This window comes from Geospiza fortis, unplaced genomic scaffold (assembly GCF_000277835.1).
Source record: "Geospiza fortis unplaced genomic scaffold, GeoFor_1.0 scaffold130, whole genome shotgun sequence".
Lineage (NCBI taxonomy): Eukaryota > Metazoa > Chordata > Aves > Passeriformes > Thraupidae > Geospiza > Geospiza fortis.
Window position 1 is genome coordinate 6472106 of NW_005054300.1, and position 11130 is coordinate 6483235.

The following is an 11130-nucleotide window of genomic DNA, read 5'->3' on the forward strand; positions in this document are numbered from 1 at the left end:
CTGAGACTCTGATTTTTCTGCTGCACTGCCAACCCCACAGCAGCCTGAGAAGGTGACTGATGTGGCCTCTGGGGCTGGTTGTCCTGTTCTAGGGAGGGCGTCTCCCTACTCTGACTCTGCCCTGAAGACTGGAATTGAGACAGTCCCATGTCTTCTAGCCCAAGGCTGCTTTTACTGCTAGGGTTAGGGTTCCACCTAGGGTTAGGGTTCTGAAAACCACAAAGCCCAGAGCTCCAGGCACACCTCAGCTGCAAAAGGCATCCCAAGGGGAACACAAAACTGCCACAACATGGCTCCACCACAGCGTTCTCCTTTCGACCAGCTTTAGCCCAAGGCTGTATTTACTGCCTAGGGTTAGGGCTCTGAAAACCACAAAGCCCAGAATCCTAACCCTAGGCAGAACCCTAACCCTAGTCTGGCAGTAAAAGCAGCCTTGGGCTAAGGCTGGTTCCAAGGAAAAAGTTGTGGAGGAAGCCATGTTGTGGCAGTTTTGTCTTCCCCTTGGGATGCCTTTTGCAGCTGCAGTGGTCCTGGAGCTCTGGGCTTTGTGGTTTTCAGAATCCTAAGCCTAGGCAGAACTGTAACCCTAGGCCTAGCAGTAAAAGCAGCCTTTTCAAGTGTCCTTACCTGAGGGCGAAGCATGGTACTTGCACCCAGAGGACTATTGCTCATGTGCTCCTTTTCTGAGTGCAGCTTACACCAAGGATTGAATTCATCATCCTCGGCATACACTCGTGGCATTTCATGTGGGCTGTAGCAACAGTCCAGGAATAAAGGGAGCAGAGCTCTCTGAAATGGAGCAAGTGTAGGCGAACTCAGCACACACAGACACAATGTCCAGGGAACTGTAGCCCAGGCTCACTTTGTTCTGAATGACTTCACAATTTGCTCAGGGATTAAATACTTCCTTGTTTAATAATTTGGGCCAGTTTCATGCTGAACGGTTGGAAAGTTCACTGGCTGGAGTGATCAGCCAGGCCTCATGTAAACGGCTTCCCCAGCTCTCAGCCAAATGAGCTGTCCTCATCTTTGGGTCCCCCTGCGGGTGGCTCTTGGCACCACCTTCTTCTGAAGGGCTTTGTTGTTCATCCGTGTGCCTGAGGCTTTACGCTCTGCAGGCTTCCTCACCACTTCTTGTTTGAGTTGGAAATGCACCTGGAGAAAGAATAAAGATAACTGCATTTAACACAGTGTATGTGCTCTGCCGGTCGTGCCTCTACCTTCGAAGGGACTCTGGGGCCAACTCAAACAATAAGGGGTCTCGGCCATTGTTAAAGGAAATCAGTTCTTAAAGCAGCTGTAAATTTTTTTCCTCCTGTGGAAAATGTACTAACAGTGAACTATGTTTTTTATGCAGAGTTGCTCCTGGCTATGTGATGTCCTAGGATGGTTTGGAAGATGAGCTGTGAATGGCAAGGGACTGAGCTATGTCCTTTATTCTCCTTTTCTCACCAGAGAGTGGACACATGGCATTGCTTTGCATCTCTGTGAGTGTTTGATACAGAGGATGGTTAAAGACAGACAGTTCTTTTAAGCATCTTGTTAGCTTAATCAGTCTTTCAGTAACCAGTCCTCTCAGTTTACTCAGGCAAAAAAAAATTTGGGAAAGAAACTTCCATCCACTACAGCCACATAAGCAGTACAAGAGGGGGAAGGGGACAGGGAGTGTGCAAAACACAGCATCATATACATGGGGAATAGGGAGGCCATACAGAGAGGTGAAACTGGAATGGGACTGCATGGGCTTCTTGGGGGAGGGATGGGTGAAGAGTGAGTATGGGAGGTGTTGCAGAAATGGGAACTGGAGGCTGGAAAAGGAGGGCTGCTGTGAGAGGAGATATGCAAGAATCAGACCATCAGGGAACAAATCAGTCTTCTACAGTAACACCGTAAAAAGAAAATCTGTTTTAAAAAGGAAACCCAAAGAGCTGGATGCTTAACCTAGCAAAACAAAGGATTGGGCTTGACAGCTCCCTATAAATATACTAGGGAATAAACACCAGGCAAGAAAATGAGCTATTTAAAGCATAACATTGGCATAAGAACAAATAGGCATAAACTGACCATAAATAAATTTAGTACGAAAATTAGAAGGTTTCTAATCCTGAGAAGAGGGCAGCTCTGGAAGAACTTCAGAGGCTGGGCAGGGTGGGATGAAGCGATGGAAGGTGGGAGAACAACCACAGTGTATTTACAGCAGAGCCTGACCAGTGCACATACAGTGAAGCAAAGGATGTGCCAGGACGCCGCAGATGGGGGTGGGGGGGTGTTGGGGCAGTCCTGCTGGTCTCTTGAGGAGCCTGCATCTGTGGTTCCACCATGTTCACAAGGCAGCAGCAGGGGCAGGGATCACCACCCACTGTTTTTATGACCAATTTCTGGTTGTCCAGCCAGCTCTCAGAAAAGCGCTGTAGGAGACACACCAGTGTCTCAAGAACACTTCATTTCCTGAAGGTGCTTGTCTGCTCTTTGTTTGCACTCAGTTTCCATTTGTCTCTGGTGCTCTCAGCAAAAAGAAAGGCAGACTTCAGCCTCTTGCTATGAGTTTGATAACATGTTTGGTCCCAGGCAGAATGCAGATGATAACAGAGTGCTGAAACCCACAAAGCTGGGGGAATAACTGAACCCAGGCTGTCTCCATATCATCTCATCCTGGAGAGTGAAGAGAATGGAGGGAGAGCTGAAGAGCAGCAGTCCCAGCCAGCCAGGAGATCTCCCATGGCCAAGAGGCAGAAGGACACAGAAGCTGGTAGGGGAGCCCAGTGCAGCTGCAAGGCCTCAGTAAGGAATTGGAAGGCACATGGCATTGTCTTCACTCTGTTCACTGCTGTGAGCTGTGTGGAGCCTTGTCTGCCAAAACAGATAATCTATAGCCACTGGAAATGCTCTACATCCTATCTCCTTTCTCTCCTGCTCACTAGACATCCCCCACCGCATTTCTTTCTGCCTGGGGTGAAGATATTTTGAGAAACCCTTGTGACTATGCAGCCTGACTCACCAATGAAGGTGCAGCTGGGCCCACTGTTGTTGTGACTGTCAGGGGCTGGTACCCCTCTGCAGAGGCTGTGACAGTGTAAGAGCCAGGCAGCAGCAGCCGGAAATAATCTCCCATATCACCTGGAACACAAGGTAGGAAAAGAAAGCATTCAGGGTGCTCAGCGAGCAAAGCATAAGACATACCAGTAATTCTTGCTGAGTTACTTCCTCTAGGATGTGTAGCCTTCAAAACCCGGATTTTTTTCCCAAATCTGCTAGCTATCTCAAGGCTGGATTCACACTGGTATACTGCAAGTGATGTCTCATTAGTGCCACGGAGAGGTCAGTCTGCAAGTAAAAGCCAAATGAAAGGGGACTGTACAGCAGCATTGGCTGTGGCTGTGTAGGGGGGCTGCAAAGCTGAGCACTCACCAGTCAGATGACACCAGACCTAAAGACAATCACAGCTCCAGTCTGACTCCTTATGCATAACACAATCTAATTCCCGCAATACACAATTCTGCCACGTTTAGGTTAGCAGGTTTTAGTTGCTCATTAGCTCAGCTGCTCCCTGATTCCCTGCATAAGAAAGCCTCAGAAGCACTTTGACAGACTGTGCTCTGGTGTGCTTAGGGACAGGGGACGATCAACAGTGAGGAAACACCACATTATGGATTACTTTGGAAATCTGAGTATAATCCCATCTATGTAACTGGATAGGTATTGCAAATTGCCTCAGAGTGGAGCTGGGAGTGCTGCTTCACCTGAATGTGGTAGAACCCTGGTACAGGTTTAGTTAGGCTGTGAAATATCCATCCTTGAGGTCAGTGAGAATTGGCTGGAGGGAGCAGTGGCTGATCAGAGCCAATTCTGAGGAAAATCTTGCTCCAAGCTGGACAGAAGAATTCAGAGGGCCCTTGACAGCCAGCTGTTCTGTGATTTCTTCCACAGTCCCCTTTCCTATGCAGGTTGGCATAATAAGTGCCAAATATTAGTGTTACTGACTCACAGACCTATAGCCAGGAGGAGCTTTAATGATTTCATAGTCTGACCTCTGAAGAGCTGTAATATCAGCTATTTTCTGCAGGCAGTCTGTAGTGTTTGGTCTGCTTGGAAGAGGGTGTTCATGGAAAGGAGGTTAAAACTGGCCAGCAAGGGAGAAACAACCACAACTTGGGTAACGTAAAGTGGCACTTAATTCTCACTCTAAACTTGTCTGGTGTGAACTTTCAGTCTTTCATCTTATTCTTTCTTTTTTCATCTTGTTCTTTGCTATCTTCTGTTTCAACTCTTTGCAGATACTTACAGGCTTGAGTAGATTATCCTCTCAATTGTCCCTCCCAGATAAAATAGGAGCTCAGTTTCTGAAGTCCTTTACAGTAAGGTTTGCATTCCAGTTCTCACCTCTGTCCTTCCTAGGCATTCCTAAGCCCACCCTGGTCAAGGATAAGGATAGGCTTATATTTCTCTAGTGATGTCATATTCCTCTAGTGTCTTTGGCAAGCAAACCATGATGGCCTCCCATAGTACAGCCTTGCCTGCTAGCTTCACTCACATATTCAGACACGTAAGCAGATCGACAACCCACCAGAGGTGATGTCATGGCTGATTCCCTGGACAGAAATCACTGCTCCTGCAATGCCATTGTTGTTCTCATCTGACACCATCCCTTTGATGCCCTGGTGAACCTGCAGGGAGGGAGACAGATGGATGGGTCAAGGCCCCTCCTTTGCTCAAGAGGGTATTGCTGAGAAGGGCAGAGCTTTGGGGACAACCCGACCTTTCCCTGTACCCTTGGTGATCCTGGTTGTCCCCACCACAGCCAGTCTAGGACACAAGAGCTTCCCCAAAGACCACCAACAAAAGCACCCCATGATCTCCATAACCAACCCTCTTCCACTCATGTTGCCTACTGGTCCCCTACCACCCAGGCCCGTGGGGATCTGCAGGAGAAGGGTGTAGGTCTCAGGACTGTCCCTTTACCTCTTCAATGAAAGCAACAAGAGCCTCCCGGTTGGCCATCCACTGCCTCTCTAGGTCCTCCTCAGGGGGAAACTTATTGCAGCTTAGCTCCAGGGTGATTTCAAAGCAGTTAGTGTAGAGGTAATTGAAGTCCTGCATGCCTGGAAGACAAGAATACCCTATGGTCAGGGCATGGCTCCCTTCATATTCCTGTGTCATCCTGGGCCATCTTTCTTTGACCAGAACTGTCTCATTCTCCTTCTCTGCACCCCAGGTGCAGCCTCCTTCCTCCCTGCATGACAGTGCAACTAGAGCCTTCTCCACCCATGCAGCCCCCTCCTTGTAGCTCCCAACTCTCTCTTCCAGCTGGATCATTCATTAACCTGCCTTCAGAAGCCCAGGGAGGTTTGGTATCACAGGGGGCCTATATATCTCTTCCAGTTCCTCTTCAATCTTTTGTCTAGTCTTATGTGTTGATTTTTCAGTTTCCTCATTGTCCCTTTTTAATGAGATTTTTCAGGAACTAGCAGCTGCCTTCCCTTTGGTCACAGTTTTGGGTTTTGACAGAATTACACCATAGGATTTTCAGATACACTAGCAGATTAATGTTTCCTTTTTCTAGAAGCACATAGGATGAAGGTCTCTGTAGACCTTGGCTTTTTCTGTGGCTCTTTCCCAAGCCATTTCCTGGTCTGAGATACAAAACACCAGAATGGTGTCTAGTAATGGGCATAATCCTATTGCCACAGTCCTTCCCCAACCCATCCTGTCCTGAGGTTTCTTGTCTATCCCTTCATGTCTTTTTGCTGTGGGGGGTGCTCACTGGCCCAGCCCTTACCTTTGCTGAGCGAGTACCAGGACGCCCCATTTGTGATGCCATCAGCAAAGTAGTCCCCGCAGTTCCAGCCCCGGTGCATCCAGCTGTGGGCATATGAGTAGGTCTTGGCCAGCTAGAGGGAGAGCAGCCAGTGGTCACTGCTCCAGCCCCACACAGCTGGAGAACCTGCCTGGCTCTGGACAAAACATGCTCCCTCCTTTGCTGAGGAGCATGGGAGGGAAGTCAGACAGGACAGAGTTCCTGCATTCTACTGCCACAAAATACAACACGAGGTGCCCAGGACCTCTACAAGACTACAAGGAAGAGCAGTAACCTGGCAAGCTGGAAGCTTGTTGATGGCAAAAGGGCTTCTGCCCTGCTCATACTGAAAAGAGAGAGAGCAGAAGGCACTGGACCTATGTGGGGACACTTGGCCCCACACAGCAAATGGCACTAATAGAGGAAAAAGATATATGAAGAAAAGCAACCAGTATGAGTCCTGGCAAATACCAGATACATATCGGTGGAATTTCTATTAGGAAAGAGTTCCGGCAAGTTCTGGTTCTAGCAACGACTTGTTTGTTGCCCTTATTAAGATTACTGTTTATTTTTAGACATGAAGGCAGGGCTAAAACTGGGCTGCTGCATCCAAAGGCAGTCCTTTGCATAAGACACAGTTTAAGAGAGACTGGCATTTGCATTTTCTAAGGGAAATTCTATACCCTTTATTATGGTTCAGATTCCAGTGCAATATCATTCTGTCAGCAGGCAAACAGTTACTTCTCTACATTTCTGAGTCCTGAGGCCATGTGGGTATCATTAGCCTACGCCCCAGACTGCAGCATCTTGACATCTGGGTCTGAGCACAGCCATGATCCCAGGAGGTCCTGACAAGCCCCTGCAGATTCTGCTTCCAGAAAAGGCTGGACTCCAGCTTGGACTTATTTTTCTCATTAACTGTTCTGAGGCAGACTTACTTTTTTCTTATGCTGGGTATTTCCTAATGGAAGCAGTGACTGAAGGCATTGTTTTCTGGGATAATGAAGAAAAACCACGAGCTTCAGCTAGCACTAACAGGATCAACAGCACAGACTGATTCATTCCCTGCTGTCTGCTTATGCTCCTGGAGCTCTTGCTGTTTGTTGTAGTTGTTCTTTGCCATCCATAAGCCCCTGCTGGGCACCCACCTCCTTTATCCTGGTATCAGCAGGGTCCCAGTCACCTCTCTAGGAAAAAAACCCTACGCATTCTAAGATGGTGTGGCAAAGCTCAGTGCAGCTTCCAGCTTTGAAAGAGCAGGTTGTTATTGAGTATACCAGTGGTATTTGGGTTATGGGAAAACCAAGCATGGACAAGGAAGGGGCCCCTGAGAGTTAAGCATGGCCTATCCCTGTGGTGGGACTGTCCTGACCTGGCTCCTGAGCCAGTGGCTGGCAGAAATGCTGTAGTCTGCTAATGATTATTTCCAAGATGTTTCTTGGCTCAGCTCCTGCATGATGTAGTGACCAGAGCTCCCGTCCAGCCCTCGCTCTGTCCTTGCCCAGTGTGGCCGTGCTCACCTTCTGAAACAACTTATCGTCAGGGGTAGGCGTGTTGACCGTGCGCCGGTGGCTCCTGACCCGCTGATCCTGGGACTTGTCATAGGGGTAATTTGCCACCACTGCTCCACCATGCAGATTGGCCGAGAGAACAAAGTTGTAGCTGCTGATCCACTGGATCACAGCCAATGTCTCTGGCTCCACCTGTAAGGAGAAGAGAGAAGGAGACAGGGAGAAGAGACCTCTGAGCCAGCTGCTGCTCCATGCCAGGCTGTGGTGTGATTGACCATGTCAGACCCGGTCCTGCAATGTGTCTGCTGCAGCTCTTGCAGCTTCCTTTGTTCTCCACCAACTGCCTTGATACACAAAGCAGCTCCCCCAGCTAAACCCCAAAACCTGAGGCACAGGTGTTAGCCAGCATGTGCCACCTCCTCTGCCCTGTGCATTGCAGCTTGCTCCCCCAAGCTGGTTGTGATGTCAGCCTCTCCTGGCAAAAGGGGTGAGCTGTGATATGGGACCAGGACTGCATCATTTCTCTGCAGGCAGAAGGCTCAGAAAAGGAAACAAGCACTGTGCAAGCCAAAGAGCAGTGTATTTGCTTGCATGCTGAGACACTCTAAGAGGATGCTGTAGCACTCACGGTATCCCAGACTGGTACCTGGCTTTTCCAGTTGTCAGGCAGTGGGATGTGGTGATTTGGCCCGCTGATTTCCCTGCTGTAGTACATGAGGGTGTTGAGGTCAGGGAAGTTGCGGTTCAAGTCCACTCCATTGGCATTGTTCCTCCCTGTCAAGTACCCATTGCTGTCTGGGCCCTGTGGGGCAAAGGTACATCACAGGGGTGAGTCCAGATTGGGCATCACAGAAGCAGAGACTGGCCACTGTAAAAGCACTTCAATGCCTATGAGTTACAAGATGTGTTATTGCTGGTAGGGCAATAAAGAATATTGGTACTGACAGGGAAAATCAATAACAGTATCTTCATTTTTCAGGGTGACAGAGTAAGCCACAAGACAAACAAACAATTTATTTTAGCTGAAAGAGCCACAGATATCTCCCTGAAGTCTAGAAGCACAAAGAAATGGGTGATTTTTTTTCGGGAGGACTAAGGGGCTTATTTCCACCCCCCATCTCTCATGTCTCTGCCTGCTTATGACAGTGGCATTCAGCTGTCACTTTCCCAGTCTAGGGCAGGGGATTTGCAGTGACTCTTCTGTGACAAATAACTTCTAAGGAGAGTAAGACAGGTATAGGAAGTCTTCTCCATCATCTGCCAAGGTCACCTGTAAAAGGACACACAGCACGAGCCCTTGGTAAGGAGGTGACAAGCAGCGACAGCATTTGACGGGGACAAGCTTGGCAGGGCATGAAAAAAAAGGATTTTCCCTCCTCCTAGCTGCAGTGAAGGGGATCCCAAAGGGATCTGAAGGGCTTTCTGCCCCTACCCATTTCGAGGAGGTGATCACCGCCTGGTACCTGCTTGGCAGCCACTTCGTACCCGTCGGGGTTCATGGAGGGCATGATGTGGATGCGCGTGTCGTGGATGAGGCGTGTGATCCGCTCGTTGCCCCGGCGGTACTCCTCACACAGGAACTCCGAGAGCTGCAGCAGCAGCTCACGGCCCAGCACCTCGTTCCCGTGCATGTTCCCAACATACTTGAACTCTGGCTCCACTGGAGAGAGCAAGAGAGTGATGCCATCAGCCAGGGCTGGAACAGGGGGGAAGAGCAAATGCCTACCATGGGGAGCCCCAGGCAAGCCCAAGGGACACTCAATAAATGGTCTAAAATGACCCTTCCCCTTGGAAAATGCAAACCTCAGCGAGGGAGAGTGGCACAGTTCTCATATGGGCTCCACTTCATTTTGCACAGCACTCTGAGAGCAGCTCAGACTCGCCTCCTGGTTGCTTTGGGCCTTTGGAGCACACAGGAAGAGCATTTGCTGGTGGTTTGGTCTTGGGGTGGTGAAAGGCAGCACAAAAGGACCAGGGAGCACTGGCAGGATTGCCCCAGGCTGCCAGGACCTCACAGCTCCGGGGTAGGTGGCAGTGGAGGGGACAGACTGTTTCTCCCACCTCTGCTCTTCTACATTTGCACTCAGTGCCCCTCACCAGCATGGTCCATTCCCAGCTCTGCATCTCTCCTTCCCCTTTACCTTCCTCCAAGATCAAGGTTAAAGCCCTCCTCACCCTCAAGGGAAAAGAGCCTGGAGAAACCCACAGCAGCTGAGCTGAATATGGATCAAACTGTCCCTCAGGCAGCTCCACTGTGACCAAAAAGGCCTCTTGCCATTGGCTTTTCTAAAATAAGGTCTCAAAATACAGACTTGGAGACCACAGGCAGACAGTGCCTGGAACAGGACTTGCTGCTTTGCTGAAGGAGAGGCAGGACATGTGAGGGACAGGTTGTGCTTTCCCAGAGGCCTTTTAAAGCAGTTACTTGTGGGAAAATAAAATGTCACATTGCAGGCTGGAGCCAGCATTGGTAGAACGAAAGACAACAGGGGAATTAAGTTAAAAAGGGAGCCTGACTGTCATATGAAAGACTCAGGAAAAACAAAGAGTGTTGTTAGAACTGCTGGCTTGCCAGATCTTGAGACTCCCATTGCACCATGAAGCTTTCTGGACACCAGCAGGGATCAGACTTGCAGTGGCAGTGTGCAGCCCTGCTGCCAGGTGTGATGTCTATCGGGATTCTGGGGTAAAAGGCATCACATCCCCAGATTGTGAGCTGCTGCTTGCTGCTTGCCCCTGTGTCTTTGCTGCATTAAAAAAAAAGGTCTAATTCAAGCTAAAGATTTTGCTTTTCCACGTTTTTTGATTGCTTTCTCTCAGCGCAAGACACCAGAGGTGAGCCACATATTTTGATCTTGTTAGATTTCAGGGACATAAGAACTGATTTAGTTAGATAATGTAGTTATTAAAAACTCAGAAAAATCTTGGGCATATGTGCAGCCTGAAAATAAGGTTTCAGCAAGGATTCTCTGCTTTGTTTGAGTCTGCAGCAGGATTTGCCAGCCTTTTTCAGTATGCAAAACTGAAACTTTATGTATATGGGCACACAAACTCTAATTACTGCATGCAAGCCCATTGACTCTGAGCTTGCTTTTCAGAGTTACTTCTCATGTCCTTCAAGGAAATCCACAGTTTCCCAAATTCCTCACGCTACAAGCTGAAAGTGCCAGCCTGACAGCGGCCCATGCCACAAGCAGGGACACATGTTCCTGGTGCCTGCCTGGGGCAGGGGAGATCTGAGTCATCTCCTACAGCCTTTCCATCTGCTTGCATATGGTTCTGCAAGTCTAAAATCCAGTGGTGCACCGCCAGTGCCCTTTGCTCACTCTGTGCTTTGAATCAGACCTTGATGCACTGTGGAGGTACCCCAGATGCCCTCAGTGCCACACAGATTTCCCAGGGCTGAACACACTGTCAGAGGGAGTCAAGCCTCCCATCCTACCTCCTGGCACCCCTGAAAATGATACTGTGGGCACAGGATGGGAGCAGTATGCCCCCAGAGCAGTGCTGCCAGACATGGGGTGCTGTGGGGTTTGTGGGGGCTGCTCCTCGGAGAGGGGCATAGGTTCTGCACACCCCTGCAGCCCTGCTGGCAGTTTTCCGTGTGACTAGGCTGCCTGCACTTATCAACCCCGGCGTTTAACCACATCAACCAGGACTTGAAAAGGCAAAAGATCCTGCAGAAAGCTCTGTCCTTACCTGCAGCTCAGGGGCACAAGGCAGGGATGCGAGGGAGCCCTGTGTGCAGCCCCCCAGCCTGGAGAGGCAGCTGCTCTCCTCAGGCCCCAGCACACCTGGCTGCCAGCAAGGTCTGGCTCGGCAGCA

At 49.6% G+C, this 11130-nt stretch overlaps 1 protein-coding gene across 2 annotated transcripts in view; it reads right to left on the reverse strand.

Annotated features, from left to right (window-relative positions):
- Positions 1–896: 896 nt before the first annotated feature.
- CPN1 (carboxypeptidase N subunit 1) overlaps positions 897–11130 on the reverse strand; it is a 12119-nt gene continuing 1885 nt past the window's right edge. For both annotated transcript variants that reach the window (XM_031062570.1, XM_005416435.2), the window contains exons 2-9: positions 8769–8965; positions 7952–8107; positions 7315–7497; positions 5777–5888; positions 4960–5099; positions 4565–4664; positions 2999–3117; positions 897–1155 (exon numbers count right to left, since the gene is read on the reverse strand). In XM_031062570.1, coding sequence (XP_030918430.1) covers positions 1024–1155; positions 2999–3117; positions 4565–4664; positions 4960–5099; positions 5777–5888; positions 7315–7497; positions 7952–8107; positions 8769–8965 — 1139 coding nt within the window. In that variant the 3' untranslated portion in view covers positions 897–1023. The remainder of the gene's footprint in view (positions 1156–2998; positions 3118–4564; positions 4665–4959; positions 5100–5776; positions 5889–7314; positions 7498–7951; positions 8108–8768; positions 8966–11130) is intronic.